The following is a 20,037-nucleotide window of genomic DNA, read 5'->3' on the forward strand; positions in this document are numbered from 1 at the left end:
TGGCAGAGGTAGGCTCAGGAGTCCGTAGCTGTCTGACCTATCTGCTGTGCAGGGTTCTTGAGGTGTGACTGATCACACGTGATGCTTTTCCTTCAGCTTGTACCCGCTCTTCTCAAGACTGAATGCTGTAATGTCTTGAGTCTGAGGGTTCATACCTGTGAGAATAAAGTGTTGCTATTTTGTAGCACATGGGGAAGTTCCTAGAAAACTAGTATTGTTCACTGCAGCCTTTTTGCTAGGACCAGATAGTTTGCATACAGACAGAAATTCCTGCTTTATTCTGGAAGGTGAGTAAAGGTCTGTTCTCTTAATCCAGAAATGAGAAAATGATGGAATCCTGACTGTAGGCTATAAAGCATGTAAAAGAAACTCATATGTGCCACCTGAACACGTGTTGATTTCCTTGCTAAGTAGTTAGTATTGATATATTTTCCCTGCTTTGTAAGCACTGTCATAAATTGCTACATTGCCTGCTTTGAGAGCTGTTGCATCACTGGTGCTACCAGGTGCTCTTGCAGTAAAACTAACTTGAAATAAATACTTTGTAGCTAATTTGAAAATTGATCACTTGATAAGACTCTGAAGTCTTATTGACTTAAGGATTTTGATTGCACACTCTGCATATGTATTAGTTTAAAGTCCATTTTGGTGCCAGATGGCTTTTCAACCCAGGCTGGAAGTTTCCTTGCATTTTGCAGATTTGACATTGTCAAAGACAGACTTTTAGAAGTAGAATCCAAAATCAAGAAGACAGTCCATAGTATGCAACGCAAGTTAGTACACTGATTTTTTAAGTTGCCTTCTCGCAGTTTAGGGCACATTTAATCCAGTCTAGCTGAACTGCCTCTGATAGAGATGGGCCTGCTTCTACTGTCTTTTCTGATTTTCTCACTACAGATCTAATGTAGCCAGGGCAAGTTAGATCAGACTTTCGTGACTTTTTTTTTTTTTTTTTTTTCCCTAAAGACTTGCTAAGTGTTCAGTAGTGGTACAGTTCCTAAATGGAATTATGCCTTTGCATGTTGAGATGGTCACAGGTTAAGACTTTCGGATCTGCAACTTAGATGTTGTTTGGAGGAGGTTTTTTCTTTGCCTCTTGGGTGGCAGCACCAATCTATTCTATATGTTCGTGTTACTTGGAGAAAGAAATACACTAACAATACCATGAACAGTATAATGGGGAATCGCTCTGTGTTGCTCTACTGAGATCAGGATTTAGCTTTACCACTGCCACTTCCTTCCAGTGTATTACTGGATGATTTTGGGCTTTAGGCCAGATACTGTCTGTTCTGTTACATCCCAATTTTCTTTGTGTCAGGATCTCTAGAGATGATGAATCAGGTGGACAAACCTTTGCAGGACTAATCTTCCTCCTCTGCCTGCCCACAAGCTTGATTTTGTTAGCAAGAAATCTTTGTGCATATCCTTAATGAAACAGATTGCAAGAGTAGCAGTGAGCTCAGTGTACTGGAAAGTCAATTGGTTCTCTGAATTCTTCTCACCATTGTCTTAAACTATGCCTTTGGCTCTTGTGTGAGTGTATATGATCTTGTTTTCACATGGTTTGTGAGCTGCCTGGCCCAGCCTTGACTGTTTTTGGCTTGTGATAGGTAGAAGTCTCTACAGTGGCCTTTAGGGCACCAATTCTATGTAGAAGACTGAAATGGATTGCAATTGTTAAATATACACAGGATCCTATTCATCTTTATGATCATTGAGATTTTGTTTCAGTCCTGTATCAGAAAATTTCTGCCTCACAGAAGATGACTAAAAATGTTTTTTTTCATAGCTGACCAGACAATTGAAAGTTTTTTTCCTATATCTACTGGCTAAAGAAGACTTTGAAGATTTATTTTTGGAAAAGACTTCTAAAAAGAGTAAACTCACACCAGAATATTACATTCTTGGTAGTTACTACTTACTGTTCTGGCTAATAGTTGACAGTATTCTTTAGCATGAATTGTCTGTAGCATATTCTCCAGGATTAAAAAATCCTAGCAAGTTAGTTTTATGTGAAAGTTTTATTGGTATGTCCTAGATGTTTTGATGTAAATAACTAGTCCAATTAGGATTATTTCACAACCATTCAGGTTGGGGGTGGGTTTTGTTAATGTAGTTGGTGCTACATTGTGTTTTAAGGCATTAATAAAAAGAATTAATGCCACTTACAGTTTTTATGACATTTTTCTTCTTGTTCACTGATGTCACAAAATGACCAGCCCAAGGAGCTCAGCTTGTACCCAGATGCTCCAGTTAGTAATGTGCAAGTACGCCTTAAAGCTGGAATTATCTCCTCATTTATGAAGAGGGAGAATTTCAAGAAAAGTGTGGTCTTCAGAGAAGAAGATTAATATTTTCTTGTGAGTCAAGATGATCAAAACTTTGTCTCTCAAAACAAGAATTGCACTGCCTCTTTGTGGTGTTACATCTGAAATCATCTATATGGGTCTTCCTGAGAAAATACTGTGTGGTATTTTGATAAACAAATTAGTTTTTCATATTTAAACATTTACCAGTCATTTTACAGTTGGTTTTGTGAAGGGCTTTGTATGCAATGGTCTGAACTCAGGAAAGGTGAAGCGAGGACTTAGCCTGTACTGGAAGTTGTGTTTGTTCAAGAGCAGAAATTCTTTGCTCAGCTACAGTCAAAAACTTGGGCTGTGTGGGTGCTGATGGGGAGGTGTCTGGGCTGCCATGATGGTTATGTTGTAGGTACAGGCTTTGTGCTGGGTCATGCTTTTCCAGTCACTTTACTTTCATTTTCAGTTTTGTTTGTTCGTCGTTGAGGCCAACAGACTAATTTGTGAATTTCCTGATCTTGAGTATCTTCTACTCCTTCCTCACTCATGGGCTCTTTGTCAGAATGTTAGCAGGGTGTTTTCAGGATGTAGTGTTTCAACAGTTGTTTGTGAAACATGTCCTAACACGCTTCTTAAGGTGCCAATGGAAGCTGATTTAAGCTGTCATCAAATTTTTTTTATAGTATTCTCCAGTTTGTTGATCTCTAATTTGAGGGTCTCTTCCATTAACTCTTTCCATGTTCATTAAAACATAATTAAGCTAAACACTGAGCATTGTAAGTTGGTTTTAGTTTTTTGTTCTGTGTTTTTTGTGGAGATGGAGGGGTGTGTGGTGTGTTTTTAGATGAATCTACTGACACACAACATTAAGTTCATTATTTTAGATGAAAGACAACTTGGACAAAGATTCATTCTTCTGATTGTTCCTTCACTTTTAAATCCTCAAAAATACCAGCATGCAAAAGAATGATCAGTCCATAGTGTGTCTCGCAAAGCACAACTTCTAGCACGAGATAAATGGCAATGAAGAATAGGCTACCTGCTTTTAATTGTTTAAAAGTTCTTTAATGGAAACTTTCAGTCTTTCTCTGGTGGTTTGTAGTAATGTAGAGTGTATAAAAGGAGTGTTAAAATCCCTGTTGTGGTGTACCTGCATTCTTGCCAATCTCATACCCTATTTTCAGAATTCTAAACTCATGATCTTATCCATGATAACAGTTGTGAAGTTGTAGGAACTCTCTTAATCCAGATGTTTGGTAATTCGGATATAGTATCATGAGAAACATTTTAAACATAAAGAGATGATCTATAATGCTGATGAACTTTTCTGACTTACATACTGTTCAACTGTATTCCTTTTCCACTAATATTTGGACCATTTGGATCTTGAGCTCCGCTCTTTCTGATTACTGAAGCCAAGGCTGCATTTGAGCTTTGCATTCCTCACCAGATACTCATTGTTGGTGAGAACAGCACACCATCTCCTCTCTCACTTGGAGAGGGAAGTTGTCATTAATGCATGTCAGAAACCATAAGCTTTCCAAGTTATTTTTTGTTTAACTACTGTAGATAAAGTAGACCAATGTATGTACTACTACCGTAGACATAGGAACTTCTTGCTCTTTTTAAAAAATCGATTCTGGGAATTGGGAATGTGATATTCTTGTATCTATATATTCCAAGTAGCAATCTTTCGCCACTTAGTTACTTTTCATGGGCACTTGAGATGGGAATTTGTTTTTTCATCCTGGTGTTTTTCACAGCTTTGTGGCAAGGAGGGTTACTTTGTTTTTTGACAGTGGTTGTTGTGGGAAGATACCAGTTTACTGAATTTCAATGAAATTCGGCAGTTCAATGCTGGTGATGACTGCATATGGAAGAATAAAAAAAACAGCTAGCCAAAAAAAGAAACCAAACCAACCAACCAAACTAAACACCAGAAAACCCAATTCAACATAAAACCCTATAACCAAACCTCTACTGATTATTTTATAAATAGTAAACTTTTTTTAAAAGTTATATTGCTGTATTAATTACTGCTGTTCCAAAAGTGACAGGGCTTAGCGAAAGTTATAAAGGCAGTGTTTTCCCGTCAACCTGCTAATTCTTTCCCATAATTGCTCTTTAATTCCACTGGCGAACTCAGAGATTTCTATATGTATTTTTCACTTCCCCGTTACTGAAATTCTCAAATTGAGAGATAATAGGCTGAGCTATCCAGTGATCTTTCAACACAAATTGTAGAAGGCTGAAGTAGAATGGTTTTCTCTAGTTTAGACCCCATAAAGTTTAGAATTACTTTTATCTTGATGAATTAGATAGCTTTCAGTAACAACTGATAAGAGAATTTTGCTCAAATTTGAAAGGTCAAGTTTTGCTAGTTACTGGAAATTAAAAAGTAGAAGCTTCAAGACAGTTAATTACTCTGACTTCATATACAATCTGTTTTGTTTTTCAGATTTTGGATCACTCTTTGATCTGGAACATGACTTGCCAGATGAACTGATCAGCTCCACAGAACTTGGACTCACCAATGGTGGTGACATTAATCAGCTGCAGACCAGTCTTGGCCTGGCACAAGATGCTGCCTCTAAACACAAGCAGCTGTCTGAACTTCTACGGGCTGGTAGCTCCCCAAATCTCAATATGGGGGTTGGTGGCCCTGGCCAAGGCATGGCCAGTCAAACCCAACAAAACAGTCCTGGAATGGGAATGTTAAACAGCATGGTGAAAAGCCCTATGGCACAGGCTGGCTTGACTTCTCCCAGTATGGCGATGGGTGCAAGTGGACCAAACCAGGGTCCTTCTGCTCAATCCACAGCAGCAATGATGCCAACAGTGAACAGCCCAGTTAACCAGCCTGGCATGGGAATGAACACAGGGATGAATGCTGGCATGAATCCTGGGATGTTGGCAGCAGGCAACGGACAGGGGATGATGCAGGGGCAAGTCATGAACGGTTCCATTGGAGCAGGCAGAGGGCGACCCAATATGCCATACCCAAACCCGGGAATGGGCAGTGCTGGCAACTTGTTGGCTGAGACACTGCAACAAGGCACTCCACAAATGGGAGGGCAGGCTGGACTAAGAGGGCCACAGCCTGGAGCCATGAACAAGGTAAGACAAGCTGAACTTTATTAGTTTTCCTCATTGTTGACTTTGATTAGTAAAATTAATCCTCTGCACTGTGGAGTCTGTAGGGTTTTTTCTTTAAGAATCCTGTATGATGGATTAAATAGTTTATAAAGTGCTAAAGTGGAATTTGTGATGGCCATAGGAAGCAAAAATTGAATCTTGCACAATAAGCAAGACTATGGCTAGATTAATAAGCCTATTTTAGCAATCTTGTGACAATACTGATTATCCATAACGTTGAAAAGTAACTTAATTGTATTTTATTCTGTTTTATGCTTTGTCTTCAATTGTATTTTTCCATCTAAAGTGATGCTGGTATTGCGAGTGTGATGGGAATCCATCAGGATGTTTTAGATGTTGTGCTGCTTTTTTCTGTAGGACAGTTATTGCAAGTACTTGTTTTCTGAGATCAGCTGAGTGTTTGTGCTGTAGCAGATGCTAAGAGATGCACACAGGTTTGAATTAACTGATGTACTCACTGTATGTGTTCTTAAGACTCTTAATCTGACTCAGTTCTAGTTCTAAAATTTGCAGTGGCTTTGTCTATTGGAGAGTAAACCAGAAAGCCGGGAAAAAAGAAATTAATACAGAGAGGGAAATAAATGTGCTTTTGTAAAACAGGTTGCAAGAAAATTGTTGTCATAAGTCACTGAAAAGATGAGAGAAGACCTACTGGTTTAACTAGCAAAAGGATGTCTGAATTTAATTCTTGTCATGCACAGTTAGGCAGCTTAGAGTAGGAGCCATTTATTCTCCAGTATTCTCCATTTTTTTGTGTTTTGGTCAAAAGCCTAGAAAACACTTCAGTGTTTCAGTTTACTTTAAGTGGGTATTTTGTGTTTCTTGGCTAATGAGGGGAGAGTTCTTTTTAAGTTGCTTTGCAATACCTAAATCTGTCTCAAAATGCCTATAGTCCACTTGGAGAACTTGGAATGATAAGTAAGAGCCTATAAATGTATTTGAAATGTACATTAAAATTATGCTGTGTATTAATAGTTTTGTCATGCTTTAATATATTAAGTGAAATTACTTTTGTGTCTTGTGAACATTAACTGTGAAATTCTTTGGTCTTAGTTGCTATACATATATATATATATATATATATATATATATATATATATATATATATATGCTTAGTAATGAGTTGGTTCTGTAGTCTGGTGATTTCAGGTATTTTTGCCTGATAGAAAAATGATTCAAAGCTTGATTACTAAAGTAGAAAATTTATATGCAGCTCACAGTGGTAAGAAATATGTAGCTGCTTGAAATATTCTTGCATTGGAATTATATAACATCTCTTTCATTATTCCTTGATCAAAAAAAATTTTTGATCGTCAGAAAGCTATCTTCAGAGGTCAAAAATTGACATATTGAGTGTTTGGATGAAATGCAACTTCATCCTTACTTATCAGAGCTGAAGTAGAGTTATGCGCTATAATAAACTAATTTATCTAAAAGTAAAGAAAGGATATAAAATCAAGCTTTTGACTGATTTAGTCTAAAATTAAGTTGTCCTCTTTCCTTACTTAAATTCCAAAAATTCTGTACATGTAAATTAAGAACACTTTATGCTTTTGAAAATATTCAGACCAAATACACAATAACTTCTGTTATGAAATTCATAGTCCCAGACTGGTTAAAAATACTTAGGGTTCTTTAATTACTGATAAAACAATCTTGAGACGTTTGGTGTTAAGCATAGTGGGTATAGTGCTCATAAAGGAGTTGAAACTGTTGGATGAGAGAGAACAGTCTGAAATGGAGGCTGAAATTCCAGAATGTCTTCAATTGGTTTGGTTGTTGGCAGGGAGCCTGTTTCACTTCATACAGTAGAGTTAGCAAAGTCTGACAACAGTAATGTCTGACCATTTTATCTCCCCACCCATCTGCTTTTAGGTTTATCCACCTACAAATCTTCAAAAGTAGATGAAGACAGAGGACCTTAAGCAAAGTGTTTTTAAAAGCCAGTTTTTCTAATTGGTAAATTCAGTAGTGTGTTGCTGTTAATGTGGGAGTTTGTTTAATAACTTCTGTAGGTTTCCTTCATTGCGGCAAAAAATGGGCATTATCCAGAAGCTCTTCTTCAGTAGGAGGAAAAAAAAAAACAGACGAGATGCTTTGGTTATGATTGTTTAACTTCATGTTAGCTTGGCAAATGCAGCCCCTTTAGGTGATGGGAGGGTTGCTTCAGAGAGTTCTCTCTCAATGAAATAGAGGTGTTTAGTGCAATGGTTTTTATGGAACAGCTTAGGTTTCCTGTGATGTTGAGTAATTGGGAGGGAGGATGTTGTGCTCTTCTAACAGGAAAGATGAACTCCAAGGGGCTAGTCAATTTGGAAAAGTGAAATTAGTTATGTTTCTGCTTTGTTCTGTTACTGTGTGGAGTTACTGAAATTTTCTTCCTCTTTTCCCAAAATGTTGACTAGCAATGGAGTGGAACACTTTGCTCATTATCTATGTACCTCCAACGTTCTCTAGTTGTACATATTACTTTTAGGACTTTAAATCCCAAATGTCACTATAAATTATTTCTATTCATAGACTTGTCCTGTCACAATCTGATGCTTCCATCCTGTGGTTAAATGCTGTAGTTTTCTGTCCTGATGTTAGCAGTCACTGACATATGAAGGAGCAGTTATGTCTGGATGCTGTCTCTGTGTCAGTTGCATGACAGGCTGTGTTGAGAAACTAAACCTGACTGAAATTGAAACTCAGGTGGTCATTAAAAAAAAATTAATTTCAATTTTTTTTCAGGTCCAGTTTATGCTCATCAGTTGGAAAGCTAGTATCCCTGTGTTAGGGAGGGGATTTTTTAAAGCAGTTGATCTTGCCTGTCAGAGGGGGGTGTGAATGCTACATTGGTGACAGTTCAGGTGTAAAGATGCCTGTGAAAGTCTGTGTTAGCCCTGAAAGGATGTGTTAGAAGTTTGGAGGGGATGGAATTGTAACAAGTTTTGCATTCTTGATAGTTTTTTTTCTTTCTATGTTCTTGGTTTTGTGCAAGTTAAGAGGATAACAGACATGCCTTTTACTCTTGAAATAGTGTTTTGGAAATTGTTTGTAATGCTTGGGTTCTGTCATCATTTAAGTATTTTCCAGGCATTTTGTTTCACTAGATAGTTTTACAGCTTTGATTTAAATGTGAGCAGGTAACTTATTACAAAGCTCGAATTTGCTGAAAGCTGATTCATGTTTCTGGTTTTGAACCATTCTTCATTTGGAATTTTATCTAGTTAAAACCTTTGTTCTGTTTTTCCACTGGGTTCTGTTGAGGGTGCCCCATTAGAGTCTTAACTGTCCAGCCTTGTATGAAGGGAGGAGGGTATTTTCAGTATGAGTTGCTCCATGCATTTTTGTCATAGCAGTGCTCTACCACAGAGTGCTAGACCTGACCTTCAGGTCACTGACATTTCCTCTCCGATTCAAGAAATTCCCTTACTCCACTAACAAAGTGGATGTGTAGGCAGTTCAGATTAGTAAGGGCATTACTACTACCTCCGCTATCTGAGCGTTTCACTTGAAACGTTTACTTCCAGTAGTAATTCTTTGTGACTTGGTTTACTCTTTCAGTAAGTACAAAGATGTCTGCTGTTATTTGCTTTAGCAGTTTAACATCTGTTAAGAAGATTCAATGGCAATATTTTACAAAGACAAACATAATTTGTCAGAATCTCCTTAACTTCCTCTGAGCTGAACAATAAGAAATTTCATAATAATAAATTTCTGTTCAAAGTTGAAGGGATTGAAGATTTCACCCTCAAATTGTGAAATTAGATTAAGAAAATAAAAGCATCATATATTCCTTAGTGTCAGCATATTCAGTCTCTCATTTTAGATAGGTGGTAAGTGTTCTTGGTTGCCTTTCTTTTTTCAGTAGCTATTGGATTCAACAGTAAGTGTATCCATACTGTTGAGAGTCTGTTACTAAGCTTACTGTATGATCAAGTACACAAATCCGTTCAAAGGGTAGTGTGAGTTCCAGTCCTTGTCTTTCTCTTCTTTGGTAAACCAAGGTGAAAAAAAGAATAACTGCTCACTGTATACCAGAGTAAGAGAGGAATATTTGTTTATGAGGGAAAAATGAAGCAGTGAAGACTTGGAGTCCAAGTTTCTGGAGTGGAATGAGGAGTTTCTTGCAGAAATAGCGGTGACATAATGCTGGTGTCCTGAAATAGGCATCTTAAAATACTATGCAGTTAAGTGCAAAGAATAATAATCAATAACAGTCCTTGGAAAGAATGCAGCAAACACCACTGGCAAAATGTAGTTAGGGTATGCTTGAGTTCAGTAATGCTCTACAATTCAGTAGAATGACACCAGGAAGTGATGTACAGTAAATTCTTGTTTTTAAATACACAGCTGGAATTTACTAAAACTAAATTTCCTGTTTGGGTAAAGTTAATTAACTTTCACTTGTGAACCTGCGGATACGGAAAGATACTAGATATTATCAGTATAGCCTTAAACTAGTCTGTGCACTGCAGTTTCCCTGATAGAGATATACATAGTTGATGCTGTGATACGGGATTCTTTGAAAGAATGTTATTAAAACTTCATTCTATTTGTTTACTTTTCCACGCTTATGATTATCTTTGCAAATCTAAAAGCTGGTCATGGTTCAGTACTACTGCAGATATCTAGCTGTCTTTCAAATATTAGAATGTAAATGACACAGTTGTTCTTACAGAGAAACAGTAGAATATTTGCAATGTCTGTGTGCATACCTGTAGCAGGTATTCATTTTCAATTTGTACTCTGTGGTATTAACCAGAGTAAAACCAGAAGCAGAGTTAATCACTTGACCTTCTTCTGAACTGAAGATGCATGTGTTTCATGGCATTAGAACAAAACCTTGGGGAACTTCCTCTGCTTTTGTAGTTATTCTTCATAGATTGGGGGGAGTACCTGAACAGCCCTGTCTGATGCTGCTTGTAAACTACGATGTTTCCTGAACTCATGTCATCTGTGGTGAGAGATACACACCTTTCACCATTCTGATATTGACAGCCCCTGCTTCCCCTGGATGCAGGCAAGTCATGTTGTTTTCTGTTGTGTATATAAAAGGTAGAATCATTTAAGATCACCTTTGCTTTCTATTAGCCACCTATCATCATTTTCTGATCTTCCTTGTTTTCCTCTTCTTTACTGTCAATTGGATTTGGGTCTGCTCTTCCTTGTGTGCAAGTTCTTGCATACGTGATGCAATTAAGTGGAAGCTGTGAGGTGAGGAAGAAAAGCTTTGGATGAATATGAAGAGAAGTAGGAAGGGCAGTGAGAGGAAGTGGTGGCTAGGGGAAGAGTAAGTAGAGGTTGCACTTGCTGACTTATGGCTCTAATTAAGGCATGTATGTTTTTGCATTGTATTGCAGATGAAGCCTTGTACTTCTCTTATGCAGTGGTACTAACACCACGGTTCTTTAGCTGTTTCTTCTGCAATTGGTTGTTTATCTGTCCCCTCCCAAAGATCACTAATGTGCTGACGAACTGTGCATTAGTCTTTCTGGTTGTTACATACTGATAAAATTATACAGGATTTTGATCTTCCTTCTGTAGTCATGAGGCCATACTTTTCTTCCTGTTACATGTTTTCTTTTATTCAAGTTTCTCAACTTGTCACAGCAAATAACATGAGCATGCTCCTGCTTCTTGTGCAGGAACACAAGGCCACCTTGTGCCAGGTGGAGAATCTCCCAAATGACCCTTCTCTTGACTCAGTCTAGAGGTGCATGCAGGTGGTTGCTGTCAGGTTAGTCTATGATGGCTGAACTGGGGGACATTGCTGTGAGGTTCAGCTGAGGATCTGGCAGGTGTCAATCTCACCTGGATCAAGTAATGGCTGCTGATTTGTTTAGAGAGACCTTGAGGAATTTGGTTTTTAGCATCTTAGGTGTTACTTGAGTGTCTGGCTTTGAGTCACTTTGGTGTGCTTGCCTGTCAACCTGGCCTGAGCTTCTCTGGTCTTTGCCTCTCCACCTAAAATGGGAGAATATTACCCAGTAAGGAGCAGCTAGGCTGAGCTGGACAGGTGGTGTTCTGCTGCCAGGTCCCTTGGCACAGTGGGGTGGAGGGGGAGGGGAGCCCTGTGTTTCTGCCATGGAGAGAGCCTTGTTGGAGGGGACTGGTCTTGCAGCCCAAACAATGCCAATGGCTGATGCTTGAGAAAGCATCAGAGATCCTTGTGCTGAGCCAACTTGATGAGTAATTTGAAAAAGTCAGAAGCTTCACATAAAGTTTGTTTTCAGCTTTGTTGCAAATATAAATGTTGATTGGCTTGGTGAAACCTCATCTGTGAGTTTTATTAGAAAGTTGTTCTGAGTGACATAGCAAAAGTGTCTTTTTTAAGTCTCAGTTTGAGTTTCTTACCCTGTAGTCAGGACAGAGCCGGCTCACAAGACCACAGTTACTCTGAATCCTTTGATACCTGTTTGTGAAGTCTCCAATTGTTTGAATTGGGTGTCTTGATTTCTCCCTGTAACACCAAGTTGTGAAAATGTGCCCTTCAACCTTTAATTCTGAATTGTTTGGTTTGTTTTTTAAGGCTGATAGCAGCATAAGTTACAGAAGTCAAATGGGGCTTCTGATAGTGATAGCCAGCATAGTCTGTGCTTTGGTGTACTCTCAGATGTCAACTGACTTTGGGAGCTGTGATTGTCAATGAACTTAAAGCTTCGCTCAGAAATTTATGGTTTTGGGGATGCCCTTGCTTTCAAAACTCTCTCTGGAGTTTTGAGATCCCCTCAAGGGGATCAGGCTTTCTTACAGGAAAACATAGCTTGTTTTCTAAAGGGTCTGATTCTCACTGTCAGGTCTTCACTGAGCCTTGAAAACCTGTCTGTCAATTTGAGATGGCTGTGACGATGGGGAATATTTCTGAAGGTGTGTTTGCTGGCTCCTTATGCTTTTCTTCTCCCTTTGCCTTCTGCTTAACTTGCACATAAGGTCTTACTAGTCTTCTGAGGGAGAAGGAAGATTTCAGGTCTTACCTGTCCTGGATATGGCAGCAGCTGCTTCATTGGTCACCATTGGTGTATTCATTGTGGCCGAGACATGGCAGTGGGAAGGAAGGCTTTCAGTTCTGCTTGATCATTACAGTTTGTTTGTCTGCCATGTGTAGAGATTCTTTTCATTGCTCTCTAATGAATTACTGCTGTGTGATTATGGTTATTGCTTATGTGTGGAGGAGGGGGGCTGTCCTCAAGTGAATTCACTTGCGCTTATCAGATGTCTAAAGTGGCAGGTTCTTTAGCGAATTTTGTATTCCTTTTCCTGTAGCTTGAGTTTGATCCTGCTTTGTTTTATAAATGCAAACTGAAGGCTGTTATAATGGATTGGAGGCTGTTAGAGCCTGAAAAAGGGAAGTGTGACTAATTGCAGGTAATCTCAGGGCATGTTGGTTACTTCTAGTGCAGGTTGAAGAAGCCTGGTGAGCAGAAACAAGGTGTTTCTCCTAGGGGAGGATGCTTTGAGGATAAATGTAGAAGTGATTAGAAACAAGCCTGCCATAGGAGTTAAGTTCTTCTTTGAATGCGGGAAAATGCTTTGAACCAAAGAGCATCAAGGAGACTGGACATTGTCTAGTCAAATGCTAATGTGAGTTGAAACAACACAGCTCTTTAAAGTATTTTTGTGCCTTTGTTTTTGAGTTATGGTTCCTTGAGGATCCTGCCTGAGTAATGGTGAGAACGTGGTAATCTTAACGAAAATCTCCAGTTTTTCTGGTCCTCTGTCTAGTTCTTTTGGTCCTAGAAGGCCAAATTTCCCATGGAAAATAAATGGGAATGCAAGGAATGGAAAAAAATGTCAGAGGAAAAACAACTTTATTGGCAAGATTGCTCCTTGTTCTTTAAGTTCTGGGCATTCCAAGACAACAAATGGTATTCTGGTATGCTAGAACTGTTGAATATGGCTTGTATGAAACATTAATCTATTTCTCCTGTGGGTGAATGGTTCAGTAGATTTGTTTTGTTTGCAGACTTTCTATCTGTCCTCTCCTTTGACTTCTAGTACTGCAAATGAGTTGGTGTGACTGTGAGGTGTTACCTATGACTGTGGTGTATCCTTAAATTGGAAATGGTTGTGTACTGATAATGCAGGCATGCATTGTTATGCCTGTCAGGAGAGGAGCTGTGGGAGTGCTAGCAGTTGGGTAGGATGTTTTTGGGATAAACTCTGCTGATATGAATGAAGATGGTGTTTGTCTCCATTTGGAGTCTGCACAAATACAGGGGGGAGAACTCAAGTCTGGAAGAATTATGTAGTCCATTGTACAAATCTGTGATTCAGAAAGGTGAAATGAGAAATCTATTGAACCAAATATTTTATAAAGAAATAATCAGACCACTTCTGTCCAGTCAGGTTCAAAGATTGCTAAATTAGCTTTGTTGTGTTTACAGGATCTGTCTAGTTGAGGAGTTTGTTGTGTGATGGGTAAATCTATGAACATGAAGGAGGAGGGGAAGCATGTGGATCAATACTGCATTGCAGCCATGGCTGTTGTTCTTGCTTCTCTGAAGTATAAATTTGCCTTTTACATTGTGAATTTAAACTATCCGACTTAAACACCTTACCATTTTAATTCCTAGATGGGAATGATGAGCAATCCTAGCCCTTATGGCCAGCCCTATAGTCAAAATACTGGGCAGCAGATTGGAGCCAGTGGACTTGGTCCTCCAATGCAGAATAAAGCTGGACTGCAGAATAGCTTACCACAGTTTCCAATGGACAAGAAGCCAGTTCCTGGAGCAGGAATGCCTAATATGGTAAGTAGAATGAAAGGTGTATTCAGAAAATGTTGTGGTAAAGAGGAGCAATATGCTCTGGTCTTGCCACATTGTAAGTTTTTTGCAACTGTCATACCCAGTGTGAATATGTGCTTGGAATCCACACAGAATGCACTTGTTTCAACCCCTAAGACTGATACGCAGGAGAGGGCTGAGTTGTGCTTTCCGTGTTGATAAACTGCATCTCCACTCTTTGGCCTTCAAACCCTGTTAACAGGGAAAGTGAAATGGTGCTCCTTAACTGAAATGAGCTTTGCAACCTATTTGGGTACCTCTGTTCTCCTATCCCATCCTTTCCTATGTTGTTGCTATCTTGGGCCCCTTCTCCTCAGAGTCTCTGTCTGGAGAATTGTTTTCCTGGTTGTACTTGCTGATGCTTTTTGGGAAAGAGAAGTGTCCCTTCTCCAACGGATATTACCCATGATAGGGCTTAGAAACCCCAGCTGTGTGTTCATTCTTGTGAGTTTTACGAACATGCACAACAGTCCTGATGCTGGAGGTGAATTCCCTGGCAACTGGGATACCTTGATACCCTGTCCTTTTACCTCCAGTCTTATTACAGCAGGACTTAAGGAAAGGGGAAGTAAGAATGGTGGGAAAAGTGGATGACCCAAGCTTGTAAATGCCAGTGCCTCACCACATGCCTTAATATTGGATTCCCTGGCTTGAGCTTAATGCTGATGCCTCATTTTCAAAGTTAAATTTGTTAGGGGCATGCAGCATTTCTTACAGTTTTTTTTTCCCTATATATATAGATATTTTTATTTAAGAAACAAATTCATGTTTCTGAATATAGCTTGTGTTTCTCTCTGCTTCAAATTTCACTCCCACACACCCCCTGGGAGGGTCCGTCTATTTATCTTACTAACTGTTGCTGAAAAACCATTCTAGTTAACTTTAGTACCTTTAAATTAAAAAGAGCTGCATCCTGTGAGTTTTATTTAATTTTTTTTTAAGTTGAGCATGAAACATTGGAAGATGAGCAAACCAGTTGGTTGTATGAATCAGTAAAAAAGCAGCCAAAGCTTGTTCAGAACCCCAGCTGTCAAGTTTGTGTTCAGTGCAGAGCATATAACTCTTTTGAACTGGTACCCAGCTGAACGTAAGAACTTGAAGTTGCTGTCTCAGTTGTTGTTTAGAATGCCAGGCTGTGAATATTTGGATATTGGAGCATGCACAGACCCTGAGAGCCCAACTTAATTGTAGTGAAGTCACCTTGTAAAATGAAGGATAGTCAGGTGCTATGGGAGAAGTGGGGTTTAGAAATACTGGTAGCTGGATCTAAAGATCTGGAGATCTCCAGAATCATCCTGTAGAACCTCTGAGAGTCAATTAGAAACTGAAGTCTGTTGAAATGAAGTGATATAGGCAACATAGAGTACCTCAGCCTCTCTTATTTGAGTATTCCTCAAATGTCACCTGAAATGAAGAGTTCTGAACAAATAAACAGTAACAGAGAAGACAAACTAGATGTTGCCATACCTGACATTAGTTCTGTGGTGTTTATTATCCTGAAGTTGTGCTTCATCTCTAGCAGAGACTAGGAGATGCTTGTTTTGAATGCCTGTGTGCAAGTTTGCAGATGTAAAAAGGTTAAAAGCTTCACAGAAGTTCCCTTTCCTTCTCCTTTTCTAGGAGCAGTCAACTTGAGACACCATATACTGAGAGGGAAAGCCCTATTAATTCTAAAATGTGTTTTCTTCCATTACTGCAAGAATTGTGGATGCAACTTCTTAGCCTCCAAAATTAGGAGATTTGAGATCTAAATGCTATTAATATTTTCTGGTTGGTCTAGCACTGCAAATTAACCTGTGAGCCTGTGCAAAGGTCTGCTGGACATTGATAAGGCAAGAACTAGGACTAATAGAGTGATATGGGGAGGAAATTGTGGCTGGCAAGAGAATTGCCAGGACTGTTGCTAAGGGACATTTTTAGTGAGTCCTCCAGAGCTACACATAGGTGGGCTGTTTCCTTAATCAGAGAATGTAGTAATAGTTGTTTCTCTTATTGGACTTTTTCTGGTGTTGCTGTTTACTTGCCAGATAAATTATTTTCAAAAATAGATTTATTTCCAGGAATTTCTTTTTCAACTTCAGGGCCAGCAGCAGGCTCCCCAGGTGCAGCAAGCTGGGATGGGGCCAGCAGCTTCTCAAGGAATGGGGTCTGGAGCACCGACAGCAGATCCAGAAAAGCGCAAACTCATTCAGCAGCAACTCGTTCTCCTCTTACATGCTCACAAGTGTCAGCGTCGAGAACAGGCCAACGGGGAGGTGCGACAGTGCAACCTCCCGCATTGCCGAACCATGAAGAATGTCTTGAACCACATGACACACTGTCAGGCTGGCAAATCTTGCCAAGGTAAGTGGGGGAGTGGTTATGTATATGAGGTCAACGTTTGAGGGAGGAGAAGGGCTCCTAGAAAGAGATGGACTGGTGAGTGACTTGGGATATAAGTTAAAGAAATTCTGTCTTATTTGCTTAAGACGGGGAATTGTAAGCAAATTCTGAGCCTCTAAAGTTTAGGCAAGTTAGAGGGGACAAGATAAAACAAAGAGATGAGTAGAAATCTTTTGCTTAACTTTGTAACTCACTGTAAAATATTTTGGATTTTGCCTTTAAAAAAAGGTAGACACAAACCAGGAATCTGCAAATAGGAGTCTGCCTGTCTTCCTTAAACTGAAGAGATGAATCCCGAACAATACCAAGCCATGAATTTGACTGCTACTGGCACTTGCAATCTCTCTCTGTCCTACTAAAATGTAATCTCCCTTTTTGGTAGCCTTGGCTCATCTGGATTGTGCCAGTTGTTAACATCTCAGTTGCTTGGCACAGTCTGCCTGATACCTGAGCTAGATGGAGTTATCCTTCAAGCCATGGAGACATAAGCTTGGGTGTATCATGTAGGGTTTTTGAGTAGGCTTTGGTTGAGCCAATAGTCCAAGAAGAAATCTGGCTACATTTTCAGGGCTAGTTAGTGCTGAACTATTTCAAATAATACTTTTTTGACTTGTGTTGATATAGATGTGTGCCCTGAGAGAAAGTGCCACTCTCTACCCAGTTTGTGACAACCATGTGGAGATACTGGCAGCAGTTTGTAAATGCTTTTCCATTCCTTCTTTTTCTCAGTGGCACATTGCGCATCTTCCCGACAAATCATCTCACACTGGAAGAATTGTACAAGACATGATTGTCCTGTATGTTTGCCTCTCAAAAATGCTGGGGACAAAAGAAATCAGCAATGTAAGTCTACTGGGGAATTCTGTGCGTTGAATAAACCATAAAATGCATGTTTGGAGTTAAACTTTTTTTGCACCCATATGGTAGCAGTGATGCTCTCAAACCTGGGAACATGTTCATGTGATTTTTCTCTTGTTTTAATCTCAGAGTATTTTTCTGGCTCTGATTGCTATTGTTTATGAAAGCTTTCTAACTTTATTGTATTTTTCTATCAAGAGAGTGGTAAGGGCGAACAAATTGTAGCTCTCTCAACCAAATGTTTGGCTTTTCATTACTGCTTCTTCCAGCTGGATAGTTTCTGGAGACAGATGTGCACACACACGCACATTGTCATTTTAGCCCTGATACTTGGTTCTGTCTTCGTTCTTTGTTTGCATCAGATGTCACTTTCCCTTTCTCTTTGTGTCCTCTTGGTCTCCCTGACAAAATGTTTGGCAAGATTTTTGTCACTGTGTTACCTGTATGGGGATGTTTTCCTCCCTACTTTAATGTTGTTTTAGGCTCTTCTCACAACTAATGTGAGCTATTTCTTGGCTTAAGAAAACTGAAAAAACCCAAAAAGGGCAGAAAAGGCATTGCAATGGCTGGTGGAAAGCTATATGTACATTTCTGCCTTTAGCCTCTGTGACATGGTATGCCTCTGTTTTCAGTTTGAAGCAAGCAGATGTGTCCTAAATACTTAAGAGCGGGATTTCCTCTGAGCAGCCCAAGGGGAAAACAACACGTTGGATTGGCTGGTTGGGTCAAAATTTGTCTCTCTGTTTCGTGACAGATTTTTCAGATCTGTTCCCTGCATGCTTCCAGAAGGAGAGGCTTTAACTCTGAGCAGCCTCACTCTTTGTCTGTCCCTGTGTTGGTGGGCCTCTCTGGCCGCCTTCTGCTCTCCTCACTAACTCGGTGTGTCTCTCGCAGCGCTGCTGGGCGGAGCTGCAGTAGGACTTGCCAATGCCGGCTCTGTGGGCGTGGGGCAGCAGACAACGCCCAGCATCAACACTACCAGTCAGATAGACCCCAGCTCCATCGAGAGAGCCTATGCAGCCCTCGGACTGACCTATCAAGGGAACCAGATGCAGACACAGCCCCAGGCTCAAGTGAAGAATCAACAACAGGGACAGTCACCCCAGGGTCTGCGCCCTATGAATCCTATGAGTAAGTTTATCTGTTAGTGTTAAAATGCAAACTTCAGGCAACTTCCCCATGCTACATCTAATGCAAATTTTCTCAACCTACTAGCTTAATACTGCTAGTTAATTTGCAAAAGGTAGGGCTTTGCGATATTTTAGACTTGAAATAGCAAGTTACTGAGTGGAACATTAGAGGGCCCAGGTGCCTTCTCCTGGTAAACAAGTTCTCTGGAAAAACTAATTTCTTTGGAAAAATTATAATTTTCCAAGATTTTTTTTTCCTTTTTTTTTTTAATTTTCTTTTTCTTTCTTTTATTTTTTCCTGCTTTATAATTGTACTGTAATGCAAATCTCAGGCTACTAGGAAGTTTTTAATTGGATATGCAGGCATTGGAATGCCAGCATTCAGGTGTACTTCCCTGTCACTCAGAGTGCAGCATTTTACATTTGTATCTCAGATATGTAAAGTTTGTTAAAAAAAATGAAAAATAGGAAATAACTGACATCCTCCCCAAATCCTGTCACGTGATCTCACATAGCTCTAAATTGTCTAGGTGGCTTATAGCAACATTGTAGGATTAGGTAAGAATTTAAATTCAAAGTGCAGTTAATTGGAACCTGGCTATCAATGGTGTCAAATGAAGTCATCTTTAACTACCAAATCTAAGTTTGATATTTTGAGATTACATCACAGGACTTTTTCTCACTCTCAGCTGTTTGCTTGAATTGCATAAGTAGATGTGGCTTTTTCAGTGGAAAAGAGGAAAGAAGAGCTGGTAGTGATTTATCACAAGCTTGTATGGGATTGCAGTGATCGTGCCTACGCGTCCCATGACAAGCTTGTGTGCAGAATGAGACATTGGTGCAGAAACGCACAGACTGCAGCCTGAAACCAACTGCTACTTTGCAAAGGGAATGCTGCTCCTGAGTTACTCAGGAAAAGGCTGCTGGGTAGAGTAGACTTGTTAATGAGATGACTGGCCCTCATAGATTACATGACTTGCTAAAACTTTACCTTCCAGTGTATAAAAACAGAGGAAAGAGCAAGGGTTGTGAGAGCTTAGTCTTAAAACAGTTAGGTTAAAATAATATTATTTTCTATTGTGCCTTAGAGTCTTTTCTGAAGCAAAATGATTCCAATTTTTTTATGTATGTAATTACTTATAGGCAGTGTTTTGCCTGCACATTCCTTGCAGAACAGGGGGCATTCTTTGCACAATTGCTAAGAAAATCCAATGAAATGGGATTGAAAAAACTCTTGGAGTTTGGAGAACTACAGCTTAATGTAGAAAGGACAAGCATGGAGAGTGTAGACTTTTGACTCTTGCTTCCTTATTAGGAGTGGGTGGGCTAAGGAGGGAATTACAACAGGTGAGGTAGGAGTTACCAGGCCATGACCTGCAGGATTTGGTGAGGACTGCTATGTGAAAAGCTGCAGTCCTAAGTAGCTCAAACAAATGG

At 39.6% G+C, this 20,037-nt stretch overlaps 1 protein-coding gene across 1 annotated transcript in view; it reads left to right on the forward strand.

Annotated features, from left to right (window-relative positions):
* The window catches only part of EP300 (E1A binding protein p300), a 60,315-nt gene that overhangs the window by 9,438 nt on the left and 30,840 nt on the right, over window positions 1-20,037 (forward strand). The window contains exons 2-6 of the mRNA XM_058864589.1: window positions 4,759-5,417; window positions 14,018-14,194; window positions 16,312-16,573; window positions 17,342-17,455; window positions 18,365-18,601. Of these exons, the coding sequence (XP_058720572.1) occupies window positions 4,759-5,417; window positions 14,018-14,194; window positions 16,312-16,573; window positions 17,342-17,455; window positions 18,365-18,601 (1,449 nt within the window). The remainder of the gene's footprint in view (window positions 1-4,758; window positions 5,418-14,017; window positions 14,195-16,311; window positions 16,574-17,341; window positions 17,456-18,364; window positions 18,602-20,037) is intronic.

This window comes from Poecile atricapillus, chromosome Z (genome assembly GCF_030490865.1).
Source record: "Poecile atricapillus isolate bPoeAtr1 chromosome Z, bPoeAtr1.hap1, whole genome shotgun sequence".
Taxonomy (NCBI): Eukaryota; Metazoa; Chordata; class Aves; order Passeriformes; family Paridae; genus Poecile; species Poecile atricapillus.